A 27817-nucleotide genomic window follows, 5' to 3' on the forward strand; every position below is an offset into this window, starting at 1 on the left:
GAGAAGGCCAATCTAGAATAGCTTGTACTTTTTCTTGATCCATAGCTATGCCGGTGGGACTTAAATGATAACCCAGATATTTGACTTCCGTTTTATCGAACTCACACTTTTCTGGTTTGCAAAATAGTTGATGTGCCCGGAGTCTTTGAAGGACTTGTTTCACATGGGAAGAATGGAGTTTGGGATTTCTAGAATAAATAAGAATATCATCTAAGTAAATTACAACTGTCTGGTTCAGAAGGTCAGAAAACACTGAGTCCATAAATCTCTGGAAGATTGCGGGGGCATTTGTGAGACCAAAAGGCATTACTTTTTATTCAAAGTGACCAAAGGGGGTCCTAAAAGCTGTTTTCCACTCGTCTCCTTCTTTAATGCGTAAAAGGTGGTAGGCTCCCCGTAGATCTAGTTTGGTAAACCGTTGAGCCCCTCTGACTGCTTCTAGAATATCCCTGATGAGAGGCAAAGGATAACAATCTTTAATAGTTATCTTATTCAGGCCTCGAAAATCCAGGCAAGGACGAAGATCCTTTGTCTTCTTGGGTACAAAAAAGAGAGGAGCCCCGGCCGGAGAAGACGATGGAACAATAAGACCACTCTGTACATTTTCTTCCAGATATTCTTTTAGAACTTCCTTTTCAGGTTCCGTGAGGGAATACATCCTCCCAAAAGGAACGATAGTGCCAGGTTCCAAGGGAATAGCACAATCGTAGTCTCGATGTGGAGGTAACACAGGTCTGAATGGTTTTTGGAACACATCTTGAAACTCCAAATAGTGTTCAGGGACTCCTTGGACTGTATTAATGGAATAACCGGTAGTACCTTCAGTAATTATTGATCTTTTAGGTGACCAATACTTGTCGGAAGCGAAACAGTGCTCATGACAAAACTGTGAAGACAAGGAAACCGTCCGGGTTGCCCAATTCACATACGGATTATGTCTGATGAACCACGGAATTCCAAGAATGATGGTATGGTTGGGGGATGTTATGAGATCAAAGGAGATGTGTTCTTGATGGTTACCGATCTGTAAACTCAACATCAGGGTAGTTGTATCAACTGGACCAGGGATATCAAGGATCCGTCCACTGTGTGCACTTGTTCGGGAATTTCTTTGGGTTGTGTAGGAACTTATTGAGTAGTGGCCCACGTCTTATCCATGTAAATACCACTAGCTCCACAATCTAGTAATGCCATAGTCTTTTCTTGACGGCCGTCAGGAAATTGTAACATGACTGGTAATATGAACAAGGATGTTGTATTGTCATTAAAAGAACTGATGGAAGGTATAGCCGATGATCCCGTCCCCTCCCTTCTTACAGAGGACGGGAAGTGGCGTTTCCCGATGGCCTTGACGGACGTACAGTACAGGTACGAAGCATGTGACCAGCAGAACCACAGTACAGGCACAACCCTTTCTTTCGCCTGTCTTCCCGCTCGCTAGCGGAGAGCGGGCCTCGAGTAGTATCCACCTGCATGGGTTTTCCTTCGATGTCTCTAGCAGGAGGGCGAGGTTCCTCAGAACGATGCGGATAAACTCGTGAAGTGCTTGGCTGGAAAGACCGTCTACTCCTTCTCTTCTCCGATCTCCGTTCCTGAAGACGGTACTCGATGGAAAGTGCTTGATCCATCAGGCCACAAAGATCTTCCACTCTGGTGGAATGTACTAATTCATCCTTTATTTCTTCTTTGAGTCCTCTACGAAACAAAGTCACCAGAGTACGTTCCACCCAGGTGGTCTCTGCCGCTAGCTGATGAAAATGTGTTATATATTGAAGGACATCTTGTGAGCTTTGTTGGATGTCGCATAAGGCTTCTTCCGCAGAGGCCTCCAATCCTGGACGACTAAACATTTGTTTGAAGCGATTCACGAAGGCGGAATAGTCCGACAATACCGGATCGTTGGATGATACCATCGGGGTTGCCCAGGCCAAGACAGGACCGGATAAGGCACTGATAAGATAACCCACCTTTGTTCTGTCATGGGAGAATTGGGTGGGTCGGAAGGCGAAGTACACGCAGTTTGGTTGGTTCACCGGAGAAACGATGGGTAGAAGCGGAAATAGTCGGAACATCACCACTGCGGAAAGCCAAAGCCTGTCGTAACGCAGCATTCTCATTGCGTAGTTGTTGTAATTCTTGAGCTTGTTGCTGAATCGTTGTCAGGAGAGATTGATCCGGATCTGCAGCAGCCACCACTGTGCCATCCATGGTGTTTGAAGACGTCGGGATGTTTTGGCGCTGCAATCTGTCACGACTCACGTGCTGCTTGCGCCTGAAATCTGCAGATCTCGTGGCGTGGGTCTTGAGTGTTCGGCTTTGGCCCAAAAAGGGGCGACTCTTTCTGGTAGCCACGGTGCTGTAGGCAACGGAAGCGCCAAGAACAGACCGTGACCTTCAGAAAATAGCGCCAGAGGGAAAAAACCTCTTACAAAAAAGGGGAAAAATCCTCCAAACAGAATGATTCCTGAAAACAAGAACAAAAGAACAGGAATCAAAAAGAACTGAATTCAAATAACACAGAATTGGCGAATTCCAGAACCAAAAGGCAAGGAAATCAGGATCGAAGACACCATCTGAACAGAAAATGTTGCAGCGCAAAGAAAAGAAGAAAACACATCCCTTAAATACCAAAAAACAGGAAGTGACCCACAGGAAGAAAAAGGACACCCTCTTAGATAGGGAAAAGTACATAGAACAGAATAGAGTAGAAACCATAGAGAATAGGGAATGAGGAATGCTGGGAAGAAAAAGGTAACCTGGGAAGGGGGAAAAGACATAAAGGAAGGTGCAACAAAAAGACCCAAGAAAGAAGAAAGAAGAAAAAGAAGGAGCAAGGACAGGTAAGAGGGGTCAGGAGACCCCAAAAATGCGGAGGGAGAAAGCAGAGCGAGGCCCCATGCAAATTCTGGGGCCCCGTAAAGTGCAGGAAAGGCTAGGGGCGCGCCGCGTTTTTAAAACGCCATGCGCGGCCCGAGCCGAACGCCCGGCTTGTGCCGAACACTCGGCTCGCGCCGAACACTCGTCTCGCACCGCGTGGTGCGGCGCGACAGTCGGTCCCTAAGATACATTCTTCGACCAGGCGGTCCATTACTCCCATTGGTACCACATCCTGTCTCCTGTCCCACACTACATGAACGGAGGCCAGGGGATATTCTCTTTTGTCCCCATGGATACAGCATATGGAAATCCGTTGTGATGACTGGTTTCCCGGAATGTCTATCACATCAGTTCTGAGAACGGACTGACTACAGCCTGAATCTATCAGGGCATTAATGTATTTTCCATTGACTCTTATCTCCTGCATATATCTGGGGCTCCCTCTCCCTGTACATAGGACTCTTCACCTAGTAATCCCTATTTCCATAGTTTCGGTTTTATCCTCTTTATGAGGGCATAGCCACGCTCTATGTCCCCATTCACCACAACTGTAGCATTGAGGTTGCTGCATAGGAGGTTTTTCATTCGCTCTGGGTAAAGTAATGTCCTCCCCAGTTTTCCGGGGAACGGACCTAGCAGGTACCGACTGAGGTTGGGTTAAAGGACTTGACAATTTAGAGGTTCCACTTATAAACTCAGTCGATCTGTGATAGGCACAGGCAAGATCCACAGCCATAGTCGTATCGACATTAGGGTGCTGCCGGATCCAACTACGGGTGAGCGGAGGAAGAGATTCCAAGTACTGTTCCAGGATTACCGCTTTTATCACATCTTCCCTTTCTGTTCCTATGGGGCCTAACCATTTGAGTCCCAGGTCTTTTACTTTATAGTATAATGTCGATGGGTCTTCGGTAGGGCCCCATTTTATTTTCCGAAATCGTAGGCGGTAATACTCCGCGTCGTGTCCTACCCTCTCCAGGATACTCTTTTTGATGTCTTTATATTGAGTTGTCCCGTCCGAATTGGCTGCCTGATAGGCCGTTTGTAGGATACCTGTAAGTAAGGGGGCCACATATTGACCCCATCGTTCTTCAGGCCATTGGGCGGAGGAAGCCACTCTTTCAAAGTTTGTAAAGAATGCATCGGGGTCCTCCCCCTTTTGATACTTTTGGAGGATCGAGCTAGGTACGTTAGGGTGAACCTTACTAGCCACAATGGTGTCTGTCAGCTTTTGAAGGGCCGTTTTGCGTACCAACTGATTGTTCGCCAGGATGGTGGCTTGGCTTTTTAATGCGTTCAGGAGGGCCTCTCTATCTTCCTTGGCTTCTCTTTGTTGGGTCTCCCACACCATTTGAAGGTGGCGTTGGCCTTCGGCCAATTGCTGTATCATGTCTTCTAACATGGGTTTTACTTCCATTTTCCCTCCGTGATCTGTCCTCTATCGCTATTTCAAATTATCCCACTTCTGACACCACTGTGGCCGTGGGTATAGCGATAGGGAGTAATACAATACTCGATTGGTGGATGTATATAGGTGCGTTTATTGTGAGATAATTATAGTTTATCATAAACAATATCTAAAGTCTTTCGGGCTGTTGATCTCCTCTGTGTTCTTCTTCCTCAGGGTCCCTGGTGACTGACAACGGTTTCTCGGCGATGGTGTTGGCAGGAAGACCGAAAAAGAAAGAGGAACCAAAAGACCGGTAAGTAGTGGCTTTGTGTTGCAATTGGTATTCTTTAGTGTGTGGGAAGGGTGGAGAGAGAAAGAGAGAGAGAGAGCGAGAGAGAGAGCTCAGGTTGAATGGGGATATGCGAGCTTTCCCAAGAGAAGGAAATAAAGAAAGTAGATCTGAAGGTACAGGGTCACGAGAATCCCTTGTTTACACCTCTGTGTGTTTAATCTACTTTAAGGGCCAAAAACTACCCTGTCATGTGCTCTGTGGAGTTCATTGTCAAAACTCCCAGCCTTCCCCTCCTCCTCCCCTCTCCCCCTATCCCTCTCCTCCACAATCTTCCCTTCCCACCATATAACGTAATTTTCCCCTTAGGCAGGACCGTACCTGCTGTAGCCACGTCCCTCCAGGGACGTGGCGGAGATCAGGTTTAGTGGGACTGTCCAGTCCCCTTGTGGTGTCTCCCCGACTGTCAAACGGCCGCCTCTCCCCAAGGTCTGGGTCGTCTTCCTCCTTGTTTCCTCCATTGTCTACATGCTCTGCCTTCTCTGCGTCTCGCTCCTCAGCGTCCTCCTCTCCTTCCTTGTCCCGCACGCGTAGTCCTTCTTTTCTTTTGAACCTTTCGGGAACCCGGATATCCGGGTTCCTGTCGCCGGCAGTGTTTTTCTCTTCTGGTTTCTCCGCCCGTCCTTCAGCAGGTATTTTCACGGGAAGCCGGACGTCTGGATTCCTGGTGTCAACAGACGCGTTCTCGCCAAGAGCATCGGAGCGCGGTTCTGCACCGGTCTTGGCTTGTAATGTAGTCGGGGAGTTATTCACCCGGCTACAATGCCCAATTACGGGGAAGAGATATACTGATTTTAGCACAGTGGGAGAAGTGATGCTAGAACACTATAGATTAATTTATAGCCAAAATCAATGTATTGACTCAGAGGCCATTAGTGACCTTTTAGGGTAATTAGAAGTTCCCGCCTTGTCAAGTGAAGATGGAGTTGCCCTTTCCTGACAATTTACCAAGCTGGAACTTCTGGAGGTGGTCAAAAACTTCTCGAAAGGGAGGGCCTGCGGCCCTGATGCCCTCCCAGCAGAATTTAAAAAAAACTGTAATGATGTGCTGGCAGACGATTTTTTTGCTTTCAATCAATAATATGTTAAAGAGTTAAAGATAAAAAAGATCCAAACTCATATCGCCCAATCATAACTCAACCGCCCAATCACACTATTAAATACCTTTTACAAAATTATTATGAAGCTTCTAGCTAATCGTCTTAACACGGTTGTCACCACTTTGGTTCATCAAGACCAAAATGGGTTTATTGCTGGATGGCAACTTTCAACCAACACATATTTTTTGGCTGAGGCACTAGACTACTTTGCTATAAATAAAGTCCCTGCCGTTATTCTCTTACTGGATGCAGAAAAAGCTTTTGATTTAGTGGTATAGGATTCACTGTTTGAGATATTATCTAGATTTGGGGTTTCGCCCCAGATCTCAGTGCCGGTACAAAGGATGTATCAAAACACCGAAGCTAACATTATAATTAACTCTGCAAATGTAGGTAACCTACAAGTTCAGCGGGGCACCGGCTAGGGATGCCCCCTCTCACCCATCCTGTTTGCTTTATTTATCGAACCTTTAGCCATCGCAAATAGACAAAACGATCTGATCCATTCTTCACCCAAGCAGATGGGGAAGATTAAATTGTATGCAGATGATATTATTTTGTTTTTTAATGATAACCAAAGCTCCAAGGAGAAGGTTTTTGAAGTATTTGCTCGATTTGAACAAATAGGTAGTTGTAACAGGTTCGGCGCTACCCTGATTTGCTACGACACCCCTGGGACACGTAGAACGGTGCATCCGGGTTAAAAGACCTGAACGTGAGGAAGATGGCCCGTTCCAGGAAGTGGAGGAAAAGAAAGCTGACGACGAGAAAGAGAATGAATGCCGGACAGGAACAGAATAGAGACATCGCTGTCTACGGCGATACCTCGGGAAGCACCACCGCAGAGGGACCGGACGAACACCAGAGCCAGCCACGTCCCTGGAGGGATGTGGCTTACGCAGGTACGTGCTTGCTTTACAAATCCCTTGGGATATTGTTGGTAGAGGGGTTGTTTAGAGGAAACAATCTCCAGAAGGGGTAGAAGGTTTGTTTTTTTCTTTGCAGACACTGGGGCTCCACAAAAGACAGTCCAACGTTCTGGTGAATACAAATCAACTGTGTAGACCAAATCTATTTACTAGTGTCTCGATCTAACTTTGCACCAGAACGTTCAATTATTTTTAAATGCCACTTGCATTTTTATTAGTTTTTGCACCGGGCTCTGTTTTCACTCGCTTGGTGATTTATCCCTGCACTCCCTACCCCTTTAAGACACATAGAGAGAAAAGGAAAGTCCACTTACCGTTCTTTTCGGATTCTCCTGTTTTTCCCTTCGGTCCCATAACATCGAGGTTCTTCATCGACAGACAACCCTAAAAAAAGAAATAAAGTGAAAACAAGAAGAACATTATTCGACCATCAGAAAGAGGAAAACCAGAAGAAAAGACACAAAAGGGAAGAAACGAGAAAAACACACATAAACCGAGCACATTTGACTGTCCTGACAATTTATAAAGAATAAATCTGTCATATAGTCCATCGAGTGTAGTCGTCTTCCATTACCAGGGAGAAGGAACCCCTACAAGGGTATAAGGTGAATGGGGGAAAACTGAAATTATACTCTATGGCTGTACTTCCAATAGAGTACTTCCTGAATTGGTGCCCTGCATGAATTTGTGGCCGAAGAGATATTTGGGGATTAGATTTTCACCTAAAATACATGTAGAAGATCTTTACGATCTTAACTTCGACCCCTGCTCCTTAAAACTCAGACGTTGCTAGCTCAGTGGGGGTCACTTCCTCTAACTATCGAAGGGAGAGTCCCGCTGATTAAAATGGCAATTCTGCCACAGGCCGTCCTGTGTTTCTATCTGTGGAGCTGTCTTTTGGGGGGTTGGTAATAAAGCTAACTTTCATTTGGAACTTATTTATTGAAGTGTCGTCACTGCAGTCCTGTATTGAATAAATAACTGTTTTTTTCTTTATCAAAGTTTACGTGTCATATGCTGTGTCATTTAAATGACAAATCTTTTGATGACTGAGCTGGCTCGTGGACCTCTGGCTCAGCTCTCCCTTCTATTTTCCAGTCTTGTCCACCTCTGCCGGAGAAGACGTCAGTAGTCATTCAGGATATGTATCTAAAAAGAGCATGAGCTAGGTCAGGAGTGCAAGGCTGAGAAACCTTCTGGGGTTGGGATTTAGGCTCTGTGAAGTTGCTCGGGAAGGGTGCGAGTGGTCAGAGAGGCAACAGAGGTAGCAGTGTAAATTGTTTCCCCTGCCTCAAAAGGTCATTCTAGCTATGCCTTTTTCACTTGTTTTTTAACATTGGGAAGCTCTGTGCATCACAAATCCCGAGAGATTTAAAAAAAACATTTTTTTTCTGACAACTTTGTACCTTAACGCACACCCTAGAAATCAGACAGACGCTTGAATTAATGAATAGGAAAATTGTACATCATTTCTGCAGGTATGCAAGTATGGTTGTAAGTCATGACTGATCTTTCAAAACAATAATTTACTCTGCACAGGTTTGATTGCATTAGATGTGCACTCAACTGTCCCCTACAGTTCATCAGTTTTTGTTGTGCTGTAACGTACTTGCCAACCCTACCGATACAGTTGGTAGGCTATGCTTTCTTTACAGCACTACCACCTGCAGATTAATTACATTCTTTTAAAAAGCCTGAGTGCTGACAGGGAAGCTGAATTGCTTTTGTATAGTTTGAAATGAAAAGGCTTGTCTGTCTGGCCTCAGACAGCTGAGACTGATAGACCACTGTGTGCCTGATCTGATGGTTGCTACCAGGTGTTGCTCAGGACATGAACTAGGGCCTGAGTGGGCGAATAGGCCTCCATTGCTATAACCCATGCAGATAAGCCTCTTTGGTCATGAACCACCTCCTTTCACGACAGCAAAGACATTGCTGAACAGTTTGTGGAGTAAATTGGCCTCAGGTTTATTGATACTAATATAATCACAAATTAGAATAGTTCCCTTTGCCTAGCCTGGGAAGCAAGTGCTGAGTCTGTCCTAGGAGGCAGCTCCAGTTTCCTTTGCAGGTGGCCCATTCATCTGGCAGCCCAAAGCATGCTTAGTCCAAAGCAGACCTAATCAGGCCATTATTTTTGACAGGATGGCTCTAATTTCGTAGTATGAGATTATTGTTTCTGTCTCTGTGTTCCACCTCCCCCCTCCTCTAGGCATAGGTGTTGGATGTATGGTTGCCAGGTGTGCTGCACCACCCCCAAAATCAAAATAACCATCTTGGAGTTCAGAAGGTGAATGAGCAATAAATTTGCTTTTATAATTTATTTTAATCTTGCTACATTTGCTGTGTGTTCAAAGGCAGAGGTCAAATATCATTCTATGTCTTCTGATACATTTCTACTGATTTCTTTAGTATAGAAATTGGTGTGTTATTTTCTTTCTCTGACTGTAACCTGAGAGGATTTTGTTAAGTGAACTATCTGACAATCGTTCTGAGGTACAAAGTGTAGAAGGTAAGGATGTAGGATATCAGGGTTTTCTAAAACACAACCTTTAAATACCTATAAAATAGGTGTACACATATTTTAAAATATATCAGCAGTTCCAAAAGCACAACTGAAGCAGGTTTTTTTCAATTCTGAAGTGTGATGGACACAAAGATTTTAATGAAATCAAGACAAATCAAGAGACTTTACTTAGTGATTAGCAAATGGTGAAGATTGGCTGAAAGACGATTTCTAGACATTATCATTTGAGCGTTATGTATTTTTATCAGCAAAATTGTACGTCATTGCACATTTTGTGGCCATTTCAAAGTAAAATATGCTCACTGTAAATTGCAGTGCACTACCATATCATGCTTTAGTAATATATTTGCAACAGTGCCCACCCAAATTCACTTCCGGCTACATACCATTCATTTACGACGCTCCTGCTGAATGGGCGTGCCTCATTTGCTATATTTGTTCTGTGACTCTTGGATTGTTCACAATCACTATGACTTCAGTGACGTAATATTGAGGTCAGCACCCCACTCTGAAAATTGTTTCAGCACCACTCCTTCCCAGAGCCTTTTTTAATGTCCTCAGCCTTCTCCCAGGTTATGGGCCTGCCTCCCTCTTACCCACCTCACCTGTTGAGTCTCCACATAAATGTGTGCTCCAAACCTTGATCCCTGTGCTGCAGAAATCAATATTCTTTGCCCGGAAATGTATTTGAACTGAATCTCAAAAGCAAAAATGCTGCCCTTCTGTTTCACCATACTGCTTTTAGGGGATAGCCACACACCACGGGTTAACATGGGCTTCAGCACTACCTAGGGCAATGGATTAGTTTGTTCATAGCTGCCAAGTTTCCCACGTTCATGGGTTATGTGTAAGGCTCCCAGATTTCTATGAACATGTATTTTTGCATATAAATACAGAAACAAAAAATGCTTTCCTTTGTCTGCATTTATAAATAGAAACTAAAAAACGGCAGTAAATATGTTTAAACAGAGAGATGTTTTCTAGCTACAAGAACGTCACTTTTAAGTTATGCACCATGTACTTTGCTATTGCCTGTGATGAAGCACTGACCCCCCTCAAATGAAATAAATTGTGCGGCATTGACCTCACTCCGCAGGGTTTTTACTTAGACAAGCCTCTCCGGTGCAGGCAGGGAGGGAGCTTATCGGATTTCAACTGGGCCCATAACAAAAACCGATGTTAAGGGGCCATCAGGATTCCTTTTGATGGAGTATCCTGACTGGGGATTTAGGGGGGCTTTGGGGGGAGACGCACACCTAAAGTGAAGGGAAAACGAATGCACACAGATTTTCACTTTGCAGGTGCTTAAGGGAGGCATGCTTTTGACTTTATTCAGTCCCTGGATCCAAGAGATATGCATGCTCTGTAGGAATGTTAGATAGGTTGGTCTGTCCCAGTATTTACACCAAAAAACTATTTAAATACCACTATTTTGTTGTATTTCTTTTATACCGCCATAGCGCTACTCATCCCAATGCAGGGTGTCAGAGCGCTTCACATCACACATACACATTATACATTGACAATAAATTGTATGTGTGTAAGTCAATGTGTAGAATGTGTTACATAAGACAGTGAGGGTTACAAGGTGTAGGAGCCACATGTCATTCATAGCTCACTGCGCTAAATCACAAGGATTCCAATTTATGAAGGGCAAGTACCAAAAGGTCTCTTTGTTAAAAGCAGTAACCCATTTACCCATCTACGTAATTCTATCTAAACTGATAACAACCATGTGCACATTGTCTATTTAAATAAATGTGAAAAAACACTAACTGCAGCGTCTTTTTTTTGCTTGTGACAAAATAAAATGTGGATAAATACAGATAAAATTACCAAAAAATAAACATAGATAAATACAGACGGAAATCTTAAAAAATAAATAACATAAAACCAGGAGTTCTAGCTATATGTTGCTCCAGTCCAGAGTTTTTCATTTGAATTCTGGGGCGCGCAGTTTTCTTGCTTTTCTAATAGATTACATATGACTACAAGTCCCAGAATTCAAAGAAAAACCCTGTCTGGAGCTGCAAATCACGCACGGACCTGGGAAACTTGGCAGGGCTGTTTGTTAGGTGTTTGTTTCTATGCGGAAGCGCAAACTATGCCTCCTGTTGCTGGCCCATTTTTCATCAAGCTCGGATCATATGAAAACACAGAAGTGACTGGGGAAGGTGAGAGGAGAGGGCATGCTGGGAGGCAGTTGTGAATTTTCAGGTTGGGGTGTGAGAAGCAATTTTACTAATTCTGTGTAAGATTAATGTTCAATTAAATGCTTTGTTTCTCCTCAAAGCACAAAGTCCCAGGGCGTGGAAATTATTAGGATTCCAAGCTTGTAAAGTACAATTATTCGGTGTTCTAGGGTTGTAGCATATTTTAAAGGGAGACTTTCAAATTATGGCCGTGTATAACATGTTTTAGTTTGCCTTAGTATTTTAGCGAGTCCCAGCAGGCAGGTGGTGATTTCGCAAAAATACAAAACCCTTATTGCTCCCCTATAACAAGCTCCATTCCTAACTGCTTCCAAATGCATAAATCTCGTGTGACACATTTAGCCAGACTTGTCTTTTTATCAAACAGGACAGTGCGTCCTGGGACTTACAGTTCTGATTTCAATACAGTCCTAAAAATGCCAGTATGGAAAGCACTGTTGGCTAAAAGTTGCCATGCACTTTCAGGTATGGATCAAGAGTTGTGTTAATATTTCTGTAACGGTCTACATTGGAGCTAGCTGGGAATATTCACAACAAGTAGGTGGGGCGCATTATATGTTTGTTAACTGTGCACACCCTAAAGCCTGACCAGATGAGAGTGGCTTCGGACAAAAGGGAAAGGTCCTCCGTCATTCACAACACAAGTGCAGCTTACGGCCAGCCTGTGAATCTCGATTCCTGACACTAGACAGCTGCTACCGGGGTAGACAAATATGCTTGTCGAAAGAGTGAATTTCGGGGCCCTGCTGAACAGTCAAAACAGGCGCAGTGAACCACTCGTGGAACGAACACCTAGTGGAAGCAGGGACGGTCAGATAAATAAGGTGAAAGGCCTGTTTCGATGGGTGTAAGCAGTGCCCACTGCATGGTAAAGTCAGATCTGTGCCAGCTAATTGGATTGGCAGATATAGACTTTATTTATTTTATTTTTTACCTCTGAGCTTTTGGCTAAAATTGACATGGATGAATTATTCACTATGGATTTTAATAGGTACATATTATTCAATATAGCTTTCTTGACGTGATCATGCATCATTGCCTATGGCTTTGTGGCTTCTGGTATGTTATGTTTACAAAGGTTTTGCTCGCTGGGGATCTTTTTGTAACCCCAGTGGCGCTATCGCTTTAGAAAGAGGTTAGAGGCCTGCTTCTGTAATTTGCCAAAATATCACCAGGGTCACGGTCGGTGACCACACATCAATGAACTTTTATGTGGGTAACATGTCAAGTGATGCAATTCTTATGGTATCATCATCGGTTCAATGACCATGTGATGTCACTGTTATGAACATATCTGAAATCTAAAAAGTCCTACCTCCTTTTGGTCATAGAATGTTAGTTAGCAAGTAGATGTAATGGTGTAATCTTAGGCTGTATTACTTCATAAAGACACTGGATGGCGCAAGTGTTCCACTGAAAAGTGAAGCTCGTATGTAAACAGAACAGCAATAAAAGAAAGACCAACCACGTGCTTCAAGCAGGTTGCTAAGAGACGGGTAAGTAACAAAGTAAAGGTCTGGGGCCTGCAGTGGAAGAGGGAGGTAGCAGCATTCACAAAGCGCAGCATTCTTTTAACGGGGAGGTGTTATCATTCCTGTCCCAAGGATAGAGGCAGCCAGGACATACCTGTACCTACCTCATCACATCCCGAAGATGGCTTTAAACTTCAGCGCTAACCAGGTGAGGAAACTCTGCTTCTTGCCTTTTTCAGTGTTTTAATGTCCATGTTCGGCGACCCCAGCCATACCTCCACTGGATTCCCTGGTTTAAGTATATCGCGATTTAAGACAATAATCTCAAAGCATATTCCTGTCGTTATTATGCAGCTGTGCAGTGGCAGCTGGTGATCTTCGAAAGTGGTGGGGTCCAATACGAACAGGATTCACCCCATTTTTTAAAGTAAATAATTGTTTTAAGAGTCCTGCCTATGTTAAGAACTACCTTAATTGTGCTGATTCCAACCTTTTGTAGTAGGTACCCCAGCAATCCTGACACTGCTCCCAGGCTAAACCTAGCATGAGAGCAGCCTCAGGATTGGTATGAGCAGCTTGGTCTGCTGCTCAGACAGTGCACTGGGGTTTGTGCAGTTTCTAGCCGGGTTGGAAAAACCTAAGTGTGCATGCCTAAGACGGCCGGCCAAACTGACATGCACACTTAGGGCCTGATTCTAACTTTGGAGGACGGTGTTAAACCGTCCCAAAAGTGGCGGATATACCACCTACCGTATTACGAGTCCATTATATCCTATGGAACTCGTAATACGGTAGGTGGTATATCCGCCACTTTTGGGACGGTTTAACACCGTCCTCCAAAGTTAGAATCAGGCCCTTAGTGTACTGACTCCACTCCCACCTCACCTCTCCCCTTCCCATGGACCAGCCCTGCCCCTCCCTGCACCTGCTGGCTGAGCCAGCAACTGAAAAATAAAACAAGATTAAACTATTGTTTTATTTTTCAGCTGCTGGCTCTTAGCCAGGGGGGCAACGCTCCTTCGCCATTTCAAAGGAGCCGCCCCTGGGGTACCCTTTCAAGACAAGAATTAAATAAAATATTCTTGTGCCAGAATTTTGCCATTGATCCTGTCCATATACCATGGGTGGCCTGTAAATTAAAAACTACCTCCACTGTTTCAGAGCTAGCATTTTATCATGGTTTGCTTAACCCAACCTGCTCCATCTGCCCTAAAGTGCCATGGCTGCCTTCTGCACCAGAATTTTGTCATAGGTGTCCACTTATGTCAGGTATATCTTCCAGTATTTTCCCTTGGGTGCCTCCATTATGCCAAGAATTACCTGCAATGTCTCAGCAAAACCATTTTGCCACTGGTGCCTCCATGCCAAGAATTTCCTCCAGTATGTAAGTGCCAGCATTTTACTCCTTCTAACACACTTGCTTCACTTATTTATTCACAATGTCAAACTTAGATTTAAACACACACTCCCACTCAATCAATCTCATCCACGCTGAATCACTCACAACACGCACTCATAAGCACATACATGCATGCACAGAGAAACAACATTTTTCTTTTACTTACCTGTTTCCTTTGCTGGCAACCCGGAAGCTCCATGGCAGCAGTAGAACAGGAATCTGGTGCTTGGCATTAGAACCAGCAACTCATAATTCCCCAAAAAGGAGCCAGACCTTGTTGAGATCCAGAAACAGATCAATAGCTAGAATCAAAAATATTCTATGTCCAAAATTAAATAGCATTCTAACATTAAGAAAGGTCTGGCGCACAACAAAGAATACCTACTTTTTATAGGTTTTCAGTTAAAGGCATGCTCATAATATGGTTTGTAATCAATATTGACAACAACCAATAGATTTTCACCACACATAATGCATCAACTCCAAAACTGTGAGAAATGCCTTTTGAATGCACGATTATGGCTAACCCTTTTTTTTGCTCCAAAAGTGCAATGCAAAAAGAGAACATTTCTCCAGACAAATTACAATAGTCCAGTTGGTTGACCAGTGTACAGGAACATAAATACGAGGGCAACCACGTTCTTATCGAAAAACATTGAGATACTGAGATCTTTGGACACATATCCTACAATAATTATTGCTAACCTTTAACTTAAAAACAAGAAAATGACACTACAGCTTTGCACATACTCGGAAGCCCTTGATTTGTTGCAAGAGTGCGTACTGCTCGAATTCAGCTTCCTTTGAAGCTATGAAAGAAATCACATTTTGTTTCAGCACCGCACCACAAAAATAGCACCAGCGAGCTTTTCAAATGTGAAGAATAAAACAGAATGTCAAAACAGGCAGACTGTTATGTCAAATTGAGCCCTGATTATTCTAACTTAAACACACACAAATTAACTTTATTTTTAATTAGTAAATCTTCTCTAACTGTCTCATCTCATAATGTTCTGCTTTATTTTCCCCTTTTGAAGGTGATTTTAACCTGTTCCAGTGCCCCCTTATTAACCTCTGAGGTTTTGGTACTCTTTATCATTCCAATGCCAGCAACTAGTGCATCATTTAACCCAGTGGTTGAAGATGGGGCCAACCAGCATTCAGTTTTGGGGACTGGCACTTATTTTTCATTATCAGTTGAAGATGAAGAGAGTGAAAACTCACACTGGGGAAAGGAGGAGAAAGATGGAAAAACAGGACAAAGATAGAAAGCAGAAACGTGCAAGAGTGAGATAAAGGAGCAGGGAATGTCTAGTGGTAATTTTACAAATTAAGCACTGCCAACCACACACAGATATATCTGGCATTGGCCTGGCAGTGTTGAGACTTACCGTGTGATACAGTTGGCTCTGGCTAATGGTTGCTAGAACAGGGGACAGTTTTCAGGGCAGATTCAGAGTGAATATCATTTGTCTGGGGTAGCTGTGATCGGGTATTTTGTTAAAAAGATTTCTACTGGTCTTCTTCAAGTGCAGCTAATAAAACTGCTTTTGGCATAAAAACTGCATAGTCAGGCCAGCCACTGAGTTTAGGAATTGAAACGTTTCCAGTGCATTAAAAGCCATTAAATTGATTAATGATAAATGGGAAATGTCTCTTGACATTTAAATGTTATCATTAGATCACTCTACGTAATGATTTGCAATTGTGTGCAAAGTTATCCCAACTTATGGGTGATTAAATGGCTATTTCACCCTTTAAGTTGATGCCCAAGGGGCAAGCCATTTCCTGTCCGGACACCACTGAAGTGGAATTAGCTGCCAATTTCATTTTAAGGAAAGGTAGACTCTACACTACTTCTCCAATCAGCTAGGGTCAATTTGTTTCTGTGATTATGGTAGTTTTTAGTAAGTTTGACGGTTTTAATGTTAAGTTGAAATTTTTGAGGTAATATTGTTGTATTTTTCATTTATTACTTATGACAATTACAAAAATGACGATTTTTAAATGCCGTTTTGAGGTCGCTTACTGAGCTCTTGTTTATAGTTTGTGGAGTTAGACTCCGCCCATAGGCTTTTCATTTGCAGTCTCCATTGTCGCTCACCTTTTCCTTCTCGCTATTTGTTCATGGCATGCCTTTGTCATGCCTCTTCCTGTCCAAGTACTAGGTAAACCCACTACTCACCATTTTAAATCTGTTTTACAGACTACTTTTTTTTTGTTTGGAAAGTGATTCACAGGATCAGATCAGTCCTGTTTTCACTCCCTTCCCAACAGAGTGTTTTCTTTTTTGGTTTGGAAAGCGATTCGCAGGATTGTATCTGTCCTGTTTTCACTCCCTCCCTAACAGTGTTTTTTAAAAAAAATTCGAGTTCGAGTTAGTGTTTTTCAGACGTGTATTTTTGGCTTTATGTTGGTGTCTACCTTGGTACACTAACATCTCAGACAATAACCCTCAAAGACATGTACACATTGTTTACTTACTTTTGATACTCTAGTTTATCCTCCAGTCTCCAAGAAGGGGATCTCCTCCGCTTGGTGATGTGTGCATGATGGCGGGCGGAGCTCGTTTTCCATCCTGCACAGGTAGCAGTGCGGCATCCACACTGAGTGTACAGCAGTAGATAGTTGTGGGGCCACAGCGGCAGGAAGTGGAGGCAGCTCTTATGGCCCACTCTATGCACACACTCCCTCAGGCGGTGGCTGCTTCCTGGTGCTGCGTGGCCGCTGCTTCAAAGACCGGAATAGGTGGCAGCAGGGAGCAGCGATGCCCGGCATGTTGGGTTGGATGATCCCTGGCCCAATTGGATGTCTATTCCAACCGTGGCGAGGTGGGTGCTTGGATTCAGTGGTACATGGTGCTGCGGGGCACTGTTTGGAAGTCACAAGCACACGATCATCCCCCTGTAGTTTTCTGGCATACCGGCGGGGTTGCCGTCCATCCACTGCAACATTGGTGTCCATTTAAGGGCTGTGAATAAAGCTATACTACTGCTACACTTTTTGGGTGGTAAATGTGAATGTGTGATCTCACAGTGCTGATCATCATGTGATGAGGTGCATGCAGGTGGGACCTGCTGCAGTGTGAGTGGGCAGTGGATGATAACGAGGCAGCAATCCTGTGTTACATGGGGAGGAGGGAGCGAGCATACAGCAGCCCTGATGTCCACATGTGAGAGAGGGTGCGTGCCTGTGAGATGATGAATGAACACCCTTTGTAAGTGTGAGATAGGACAGGAGGAATAGACTAATGTACTGGTACTTGTCTCACTTGACTGTTTTCAAGTTCTGACCTGGAAGTAACAACACACTTATTTCTTTTGACTGAAAAACTAGGACTGCCTCAAGCTCATCATTTTGACGAGTGACCACTTGACATCTGTGCATTCATTACACATCAAACATTAGCTGACTTTCCAAAACCTTTTCAAGTGGTTGTGAGAGCCCGGATCTGTGTATGATCAGTGTTTCTCTTCTCCTCCACCTGCCCCCTCATCCCTGTTTTTCTCCACCCTCACTCTTTCTGTCCCTGTTTCTCCCCCTCCTCTCTGTTTCTCCCTCCCTTTCCTCGTTCATCACTTCTACCCAATCGCCAACCCCAAAAGCTCGCCCATCAGTGAGACCTATTGGCTTTGCCAATGCTTGCTATTACCTGCATTCCTTAATTTATCTAATTGTATCCTAAGAAAACCATTCCTAAACCCTTAAAATCCTGAATCATCCCTTGATGTTACCTTCCTCTAGACCCCAAAAAGTCCTTGCGATCCTTTAACACTACCAATCACTGAGTCCAAAAGCTACCAATCCTTGAACTGTATCGGCCCCTTACTACCACAAAAATCTATCTTTCCTTGAATCCTAACTTTTACTGCAAACCAAGCTTGTGTATGTTTGGGGTTGACATCATTGCCTTGTTCATCCCCGTAGTACGCTGTGCAATTGTACGTATTCATTCAGACCATACATTTTAGAGGTGCTGCTAAGACCAATGACCCTTTCCAAATCTCATAATCGGGGCTTTTTAGGTGTCATCGCAGTATTGGGACATGTTTTTTCGTGGAGCTGGATATCAATTTTTCTATAATAATTTAATTTACCTCTTTAAGGTTGTGATTCTACTTTTACAACTCACCACCAAGTTCTTTCAGATTTTTAGTCGCATGCATTATATATTTTTTAAGTCAGGTAGGATTACCTATCAGATTTCATATTTAATAACATATGTAGCACGTGGTACAAGAAATCATGACAGCCATCACCAATATGTGGTAAAAGGTATTGTGAACGAGTTGCCTGTAGAAGATCTTGTTTCACACTGCAAGTACCTTATAAATGTTTGTGTTTGCTTCGCAGTATGAGGGGGGCTTCAAGTCAAACAAACTGCAAAATTGGACTCTTCCTAAACGGCATAAAGAGGTAAGTGCGAGCAGTTATATCTCTTTGTCAAGATTGATAATATCGATCTACAGTAATATTGTGTCCTCTACATTATTTCCTACCACCTCCACTAGGTAAGTATACTTACCTATAGCAGTTCTTATGTCCCATAATAAGTATAAGTCGGTTTAAGAATAGTAACTGCATACTAGCCTTGCGTTGTAGTGGTTAAGTCAATGTAGTTATTGTGATATTAGCATAATGTTATATAACACGTGTTCTGAAACGGGGGACAGTAGAATAAAAAAATTTAATTGTATACTGCCATTGCAATGTAGTGATTAGGTCAATGCAGTGCATGTGATATTCTTGTAGTGGATCACGTGCAGTACAGCAGGGTATACCATGCATATGTGGACATTTGACTAACAGATTATGGAAACCTAAGAAAACATAGTTACATACTGATAATCGGCAGTATTGAAGTGCTAACCTTCACCACCATAGCCATAATTGGGTGTCTGCCCATAGTAGCTTGCCATCTTCCAAATGCAAATAACTATTTAAAGGACTTACTTAACTACAGGTATCAGCAGGGGTGGCTCCTCCATTAGGGTGGAGGAGCATTCCCCTCCCGCCAGCAGCGGCAGCTGCAAAACCTTTAAAAGAAAACAATAATGAACTTTGTTTATCGTAAAGGGGCGGAGCCATGGGGTGACAGCCGTCTCGGCCGGCCAAACACACATGTGCAGTAGGCTCTCTCCAGCCCGGCAACACAGTTGCTGGTCTAGAAAGAGCCTGCACAGTCTCCCAGTCTGCCTGGAAGCGCAATGGCTGAGTGCCCCCTGCCAATCCTGATGCTGCTCTTAGCAGCGTTAGGATTGGCTGCAGGGCAGGCTGGGAGCCTGTGCCTGCAGAGACGTAGACGGAGGAGCGGAGTGGCACGAAGGGTTAAGGTTAGTGATTAAAAAATATATATATATATATTTTAAATCCCCCCTGACACCTCCCCGCATGCCTCCCCATCCCTTCTGCTTGCCGCAAGCCGCTCCTGGGTATCAATCATTTCTATCCCCTCACGCTTTCAATTGTAGGAGAGCCCAAACAGGTCCTGGACCAGCATACCAAATGAGTAAGAATGGAAAATGGACTAATGATAAGTAATCTCTAGCCTGATGTTCTTGTCACTTCATCCACTGTGACGATTTGCCTGCATTCCATGACCAAACTAATGCCACAGAATGGAAAGGGCGATGTTGCACTTGTGTTTATGGTAAAACTAAAAGGCATAATGTTAACATGGCCCCAATAAGGGTTCTTTTAAACAATCAATTAAATGATGATGCATTCGAAGCAGACCCACCTTAGCTGCTGAATTAATTTTTAAATACTTCACAAGAGTAAAGAGTGAAATTGTACTAGGCACAACTTTACAAAGTGATGAGAATGAACGTCACAATCCACAAAGTTTCTGTCAGACTTCCCTGGTTCATTCCATTTATATGTTCTTGAATAAAGAGGAAGGTGATTTTCCTAAATGAAAGTAAGTAACATTGCATTGCTAAATTGACCATTTATCCCATAGAACCACTTGATCAGATAGGGATTTCAAAGGTGTTTTGTTACAAAGCTGGAGGATGTGATGACAGCTAGAATAAAACATTTACTGAAAAAATCTGAAGATACACAAAGTGCCAGTGGTAAACTCTTCAATATAAATATAGTGGAGCATTTTTCTGGGACGTACTTTAGAATGCATGTAGCATATTATAAATAAATTGATATACATCGATGTATGAACTGCTTCAGAAAATGCGTTCACCACTAATTTATGTTATAACATAAAATAGTAAAATTCCAGGCGTAGGTGTGTGGGAACTGTACATAAAATAATGGCGTCAAGTTACTTTCGTGTGCTGGAAATATCTATCACAGAAGAAACCGGCGCCTCAGATGTAGGGATGACATATGTGGGTTTGCTTGACATTTGTGCTACAAAGAGAGCTTTCTTCTGAGTAAGTTGATCTCGCTATTTTACACTGGAGGCAAAGTTTTTGCTGCCAGACGGGAAAATACATTTCTCCATAATGGAATCAGTGGTGATGGAGATTCGGTGACAGTGCCCCCCATATTATATGTGCAAGCTGTTTTCTGTGTGAATCTGATATGTCCCTAGCTGAATGATTTGCTTAGTGAAAGAGCTTGAAGTCTGACTGTGAAGTTTTTCCTTTTTAAAAGATAAATGAATATCTGTCCTGTTGAAAATGGGGTTTCTGGTTGGCTAGTGTATGCACCTCAGCCAGGCAGAACCCACCACTTTAATCAGGGCAAGCAACTTAGACACTAAAGATAACCTATGCTCAGCCTCGGTAGCTTGGCACAGAGCAGTCAGACTTATACCTAGAGGCAATGTGAAAAGCGTTTGCACAACACACACTCCAGTGACACAATGAATACACCACAAAAGAGACTCCACACCAACGTGTATGAAAATATATATGTATATTGCATATGTATATCTCAAGATCAAAAGGGTCATAGAACAAAAGCACTCGGTATATGGGGCAAATGACTGGTAGGGCAACCGTAGCCCTAAAATGACACACATCGCAACATCAGAGTAAGTAGAGTGCATATGCATAATCCTAGGGTACCACCCATGGGTTACAAGAAGTCACCATAAACATACTAAAATGACATACATCACTGTACCAGACCATGTAGTAGAGTACTTATGCATCATCTTAGGGTACAGCTCATAGTTTCCTAGATACCATCATAAAATACATGAATCAGAAATTATTCCACTAGTGCATATGTCCCAGCGCCCTTGCGCTCATCTTAGGGACTATAATGTATGCAGGGTTTCCAAAGTAGGACGACTTTGCTCCTTCCGAGAGTAATCTATTATATTTACCGCTGTTATAGCGCACCTGCGCTCGTAGTGTCAGCAATGTGGAAATGTTGCGTGAAATTCCTCAAATGCGCTAGAGCGGGGGCCTCCTGCGAGGTTGCACCCAACAAGACAATGTCACAGACACCCTGTGGTAGGACTCCCAGGGAGAGGGGAGAAAAAAGGTACTAGCATACGGGAAAGAGTAGCAGGGAGATCTCCTAGAACTCCTGAATCCATGCTAGCAGGGGTTGGAGCCGCTGCTGCGTCCCTCCTAAAGCAGTGGGGCTGCTAGACTGTACCCTTCCAGTGTCGCCGCAGCCCCACGAAGGAGGTGGCCAGTGGTGGTGGGCCTTTAGATGTGATGCTGGGGCTGCAACACTGACTCCACCAGAACTACTGTGCGCTTGGATTAGGGCCACGCTGGGGGGGTCCTGACAGTGCAGCGGTCACTTTTACCTCAGGCGGCAAGCTGATCTAGCGGGCAGGGTACCTCAGCCCTGCTCTGGTTCCTTGGCGAAATGCCCATCAGAGTTCCCTCATTGGGGGGTGGGGGGGGCACACAGACAATAGCACCTGAAGGCTGTTGCTCCTAGAGGGTGCTATGTGCAAGCTGATATAAGCACTCTCTAGCGCTATGCTGCAAAATCCAGCGAGCAGCCCCCTACGCCTGCAGGACAACACCCTCCGGCAGTCTGGGAGGCGTCAAGAGCACTTGCCCTCACACTGAAGACCTTGCAGCGGGTGAACACATGCTGGTTAATACAGTGGGGGAAGAAGTAATAAAAAGGAAGCACTCATTAGGTGCTGTCTAGGCGCACACCCCACACTTTAATGAAATAATGAAAGAGTATGGCTCTTGTTCGGCCAGACGCAGAATCCAACTGCCTTTTCTGGGTAGTTCAGTCCCAGGAAAACACCAAGGGGCAGATAGGCCACCACAATGCAGCAGGTGAGCTATATGGCTGTTCCTCCTGGCAGCCCAATAGTTTTGAGTAAACCCCAAGTGAGGGTGCAGCTGGCATCAGGGCAACATGCAAAAAAGCAATCCAGATGAGTCCTTTGTGCCACCCTGCAGACACCAGGCAGCAGGGCAGCAAACAGAAGAGAAGTCCAGGTGAGTCCTTTTTTCAGCTCAGCAGTCCTTCTGGCAAAGGGTTCAGTTCTAGTCCTCAAAGTCCTGGGAAATCATGGGGCAAGAGTCCCTCTACTTCTACTCGAGATGCCCAGCTTCTAGAAGGTGGAAGAAGGTTCCAACCAGATCTGATTAGTTCCAAGAATTTTCTTTCTACCCTACTCTGGCTCCAGACATCAGTAGGGGGTATATGATCCCTTTCTGTGAGGGCAGGAGACAGCCTATTCAAGTGTAAAATGTGAATGACACTCCCTTTCTCTGAGCCCAGGTAGACCATTAGTATGTAGATGAATGCAGACGTAACCCTGTCACACCTTACTCTCTCTGATGGCTGGCTGTCTGGAGAGTATCCCCAATTAGAGCTGTCACCCTGCCCCAGACGTGGATTGGAGTCACACTGCAAAGCACCAGAGTTACGAAAAGTCAGATTTCTAAAAGTGGCTTTTCTAAAATAGTAATGTAAAATCCACCTACATGAGTAAGCAGGATTTCTCACTACCATTCGAAACATACAAAACATGCCCACGCTACTCCTCACAGATCAGAAATTACCACTTAGACATATGTAAGGGAATTCCTAATGGAAGCCTGTGTGAGGAGCAGCACTCGCAGTAGTGAAAAACGAAATAGGCTGTTTATCACTACTAGGTCATGTAACACATAAGAATATATGTCCTACCTTTTACATGCACAGCACCCTGCCCTTAGGGCTATCTAGGGCCTACCTTAGGGGTGATTACCACTGTGGGAATTTGCAAACCAACCTATGTACTAATAGGTTGGTTCGCAAATTACAGATGTGTAGTGGTTTGTAATTTTACCTACTTTGTGAATATTTATGAGTTAGGTTGCAAATTTCAACCTTTTTAGTTGCTGCAATCACAGGGATGGTGACCTGCTTGGGTCAGTAGACCATCATGCCTGTGTCTGCTTTTTAAAAAGGCAATATTTTTTTTAATGCAGTCCTTTTCCCTTAAAGGAAATGGACTGAGTTTAAAAAGAAAACTTTCTTTGTTTTTTCTGTTTGTTTGAAAAAATACAGTAGTCCTGTGGACCACTGCCTCCTCTTAAACATTTTCTTCCATTCACACAAGGGAAAGGGTCCGAAGGTGACTTTTTCCCATTTGCAAATGGGTTACCACTGCATGTTTGTAGTCTGTAAAGTATTAACGTTTGCAGCCAGAATTCATTTGCAAAACATTAATACAACCCATTAATACATGCCATTCCAGTTCTGTATTTGAAAAGGACACCCTAAACACACCATGCCCAAATACCGAATTGGGTTGTTATTTAGCCGCACACCCAAATTGTGATTTGGTAAAGTGTTACCAAATTGCAGTTTGAGTTTCATACATACCAAAATGCTTTTTTTGCAGTCGCAAATGGGCCGATTTGCAGCAAATGTGTTGCTCTGGTCTTGGCATTAACCCCTTGCTGATAGAGTTTTACAAGCCAGCACTTGCCCTAACCAGGAGAAAATAATCAAGCCAAAGACTTGCAGGGAATCAAAACCTGTTAACTACCAGCATCTGTTTAGCCAACAGAAAGTCATATTTCCCCTAATTGAAGAAACAAAAGTTGATAAAGATTGATCACCTCCTATCAATGGCATGAAAAGTGCCACTTACAATAGCATCATAAACCAATCAGTAATCACCTGGGAGATGCATTTTAATTGTCTGGTATTTGAAAAGTCTTAAGTTGTGGTGGAAAGGGTTGTACATCAAACTGTTGAGGACAGAAATATGAACCTACACATATATTGACTCCAAAATATTGACTTTCACTATTTCATCAGAGCAAGCAAACACATGGAAGTATAGATTTTCTTATACAACTCCACATATACTTGACTGTTGGGCTTGGTCTTTTCTGCAGTCATCCACAAACTTTTTGCCTTCATCCTCCTGTTTTCTGAACCTCTTTTTGTTGGCTATTCAGACTCTGAGGTCTTTACCACTGCTAACCAGGACTAGAGTGTTTGTGCTCTCTCACTAAAACATATTTCAATGTGTCATCAGTGACAGGATGGGAAGTAAGGGTGGGCAGAACTCACAGAGTTTAATTCTGCAGATTTCTGCAGAGTTACATACAAAGTCTGTGAGATTCCATGGAGTTCTGCCGACCCTTCGGCCTGCAGCTGCAACATGCGTGAGATGAACATAGGTGTCAGATCAGCAAACCAGCACGGCGCGAGCACAGTAGTTTAGAATCATGTTGTAGAAATGAATAATTGGGGCTGCCCACCATGCCTATGTAGAGTTGTGTGTTTTCATCTTACATATGACAGTGATTTTTTTTTTTACTGATGTAGTAGCTGAGACAGTCGCATGTAGCAATTGAATGCATACACCAAAGTCGGACTTGGCCACTGATGCGAACAGTGATTATCGTGCATGCCAAGTGAACCTTCTACCTCCATGTGCACCAGTCGCTATCGGTTGTGAGTCTACCCGTTAGCTGGTCGGTCCAGAATGTTCACCACACTTATTACCTGTGCATGTCAGCCTGTTATAAGCCAACAAAGGAGAACTCCAGAGCAGAGGTTTAGAGGTAGATGTGCAGGCGGCAGAACCATAATGAGAACAGGATTCTGGTGTTGGCTACTTTATAGAATAAATAAACCAATGGTCCTGGGCACAACATTAGATCTCCCTGAGCTTCACTTACATCATTCTGCCAAACTTATTAGTGATTCAAAAGAATTTAAGGGCTGCTCTATACTCCAACCGCACAACTGAGAGTACGTACCTCAGACATTGCAGCAAGCTCCACACAGAGGAGGCCGTGCACTTTCTTCAGCTTCACCCCGGCTGGCGAACCCTGCATAACACCAACCTTGCCAGCCACCTCTCTGTGTACATATGTCATTATCCTGGGAGGAGATGTGGACCCAGGATTCTGGTGACTTCACCCATCATATCATTAGGGGCCGGTGAACCTTGCATATTACCAGGCATGGACAACAGCCACTCTGTGTACATGTCATTTGCCAGTGAGCCCTGCACAACACCAGGCACCGACAGCTGCTTCACTGAATTTTTTAAGTGCCCTGGAAGAAGATGTGGACAGGTCTCTGTCGGGTCCTTATGAGTAACGCCTCATTCTACTTGAAGCAGAGATTCCAGGAGCAACAGCCTGCCAGCACCGCATGCAAGAACAGAAATGCAGTGTGGACTTGGAATGTCTTACTCTGTACACCAATGTCACTATATAATGAGAGGCACATGGCTATAGTGCTTGAAATAGAAGTCATCGTGGTGACAGCAGTTTGTTGCAGGATGGGCCATAGTACTGCTCCACGCACCTCACCTGTGTCTTTCTTGTGCACAATGCTATGGGAGAGGATGTAGTGCAGTGATCAGAGCGACCGCCTCAGGCGCTGGAGATCTGGGCTCGAGCCTTGGCATTGGTGCAACGTCCTGAGACAGCACCTTGAGACCCTCAAGGGTGATAAGCTCTGCAACATAAATCTACATTTCATATCATTTCAATTATAAAATGAGCTAAAATCCCTTGAAAACACAACCAAAAATAATATGATCCCTGGAACAAAGGGAAACCTTTAGAACCTACTCTCACTTCAGTAGGAGGCCCAGGTCTGAACAGTGAACGCCAGACACCAACTCTTCAGTATACTTCTGTACCTGTGGATATTCTTCCAGGAAGAAGGACTGCTGTGCTGCTTAAAGGACTGCCACTCTGCTGGACTGCTGTTCTGAAGGACTGCTGCCCTGCTGTGCTTACCTGCTTCCTGCTGCCTCTTTGCCTGGGGGAGAAGGACTGGGTCTGCAACTCTGAACACAGGACCCCAGAGTGACCCCATGTGCTAGTTTGCTTGCCTACTCATCAGAAGCCTCAGGGACACTACAGGCTTCCAACAACCTTTAACCCAGTACCTGGGCTATGCCATCTGTGGGTCCTGCCCTCCCAAGTGGTGCCACTCCAGCCCTGAAGCCTTGGTAGTGGGCCTGAAGGTGCTCTGCCAAGACCGCTGTGGTCTTCATTGGAACCAACACAAAGGATGCAAAGCCCAGCAAAGTCGTGCTGCACAGCTGCCAGCCTTGCCAGTATCAACACCGAGCGACCCAAAGCCTCACCGTACAGCTGCCTGTTCATCAGAACTGACACAGAGCAATGCAGAGCCCCACCAAACTACACCGCGCAGCTCCCCGGAACCTACACAGTGCCTCGCTGCACAGCTTCATCAATATCGGTGCCGGATGACGGAGTCTTGAAAAGCAACGCTGTGACGACTTCACCACAGGATTTAAGGTACAGTGTTCAGCAGACCTAATTGGACCTCTGTAGACAGCCTTCGCTATATCATGGTCAGTCTGAACTTGGGACTTTTATCCCGGTCCGGCACAACTAGATATCTACAGTTGGAGCTTTGTGCTCTCTGGAGCTATTTTCACTAAAATCTTTAAAATTGCATATCTCTGGTCCTACTAATTTAATTTTTGTCATTTTGTTCCTGATTTATTTATATTTTTCTAAATTGGTGTGGGATTTTTCTGTGTTGTTTTTCACATTATTACTGTTTGAAGTGCTGCACTAATAGTTTACACAGTGCTTCTAAGTTAAACCTGACTGCTCTATTACAAGCTACCAGAGGGTTGAGCACGGGCTAATTTGCGGTTTGCTTGTGCCTCACCCTGCCAAGGATTGTGATTACTGCTTGAGTAGGGTTTTACTGCCCTCAACCAATAACTCCATTTCTTACATTGACGCTATAGCAAAAGCTGAGATTGTGGATCTGAATTTTGTACAGATCGATATTTTATAATCAATATTTTTTTGGTGCCACAGCAGTGGAATGATCACATTGGAGTACTGAAACAGAGCAACCTGTCCTCCATATCACAAGCTAAATTTCTTCTTAATGGTCCTTTTGAACCAAAGTAGTGAGTTAGAAAACTTTCATTTTTCTTCTATGCCCTGAAATGTAGATGGACTGTGAGGTTCATATCACCCAGGGCTCTCTTTGGAATTCATTGGTAAATTACTGGTTCACTGACATCCTAAGCAACTTCCAGTGCCTCTGTAGTTTTTTACAAGACCAGGAAGCTTAGATTCTCAAGTTCTTCTGTGGAATAAGGTAAAACTAAACCTGCCCGGCACCCATTGGATAGTAAAAAAAAAAAAAGAGA

At 44.0% G+C, this 27817-nt stretch overlaps 1 protein-coding gene and 1 long non-coding RNA gene across 3 annotated transcripts in view; one reads left to right on the forward strand and one right to left on the reverse strand.

The window, feature by feature from the left end:
* LOC138268290 (uncharacterized) overlaps positions 1–27817 on the reverse strand; it is a 77340-nt gene that overhangs the window by 22327 nt on the left and 27196 nt on the right. The window contains exon 2 of the long non-coding RNA XR_011199971.1: positions 6960–7029. This is a non-coding gene — a long non-coding RNA (uncharacterized lncRNA). The remainder of the gene's footprint in view (positions 1–6959; positions 7030–27817) is intronic.
* CFAP126 (cilia and flagella associated protein 126) overlaps positions 6442–27817 on the forward strand; it is a 90544-nt gene continuing 69168 nt past the window's right edge. Inside the window, exons 1-2 of one of the 2 annotated variants that reach the window (XM_069217798.1) lie at positions 6442–6618; positions 18610–18672. In XM_069217798.1, coding sequence (XP_069073899.1) covers positions 6496–6618; positions 18610–18672 — 186 coding nt within the window. In that variant the 5' untranslated portion in view covers positions 6442–6495. Of the gene's footprint in view, positions 6619–12884; positions 13066–18609; positions 18673–27817 lie in introns of those variants that run through there. The other variant, XM_069217799.1, reaches the window with a different exon arrangement.

The sequence above is a fragment of the Pleurodeles waltl genome, chromosome 12 (genome assembly GCF_031143425.1).
Source record: "Pleurodeles waltl isolate 20211129_DDA chromosome 12, aPleWal1.hap1.20221129, whole genome shotgun sequence".
Lineage (NCBI taxonomy): Eukaryota > Metazoa > Chordata > Amphibia > Caudata > Salamandridae > Pleurodeles > Pleurodeles waltl.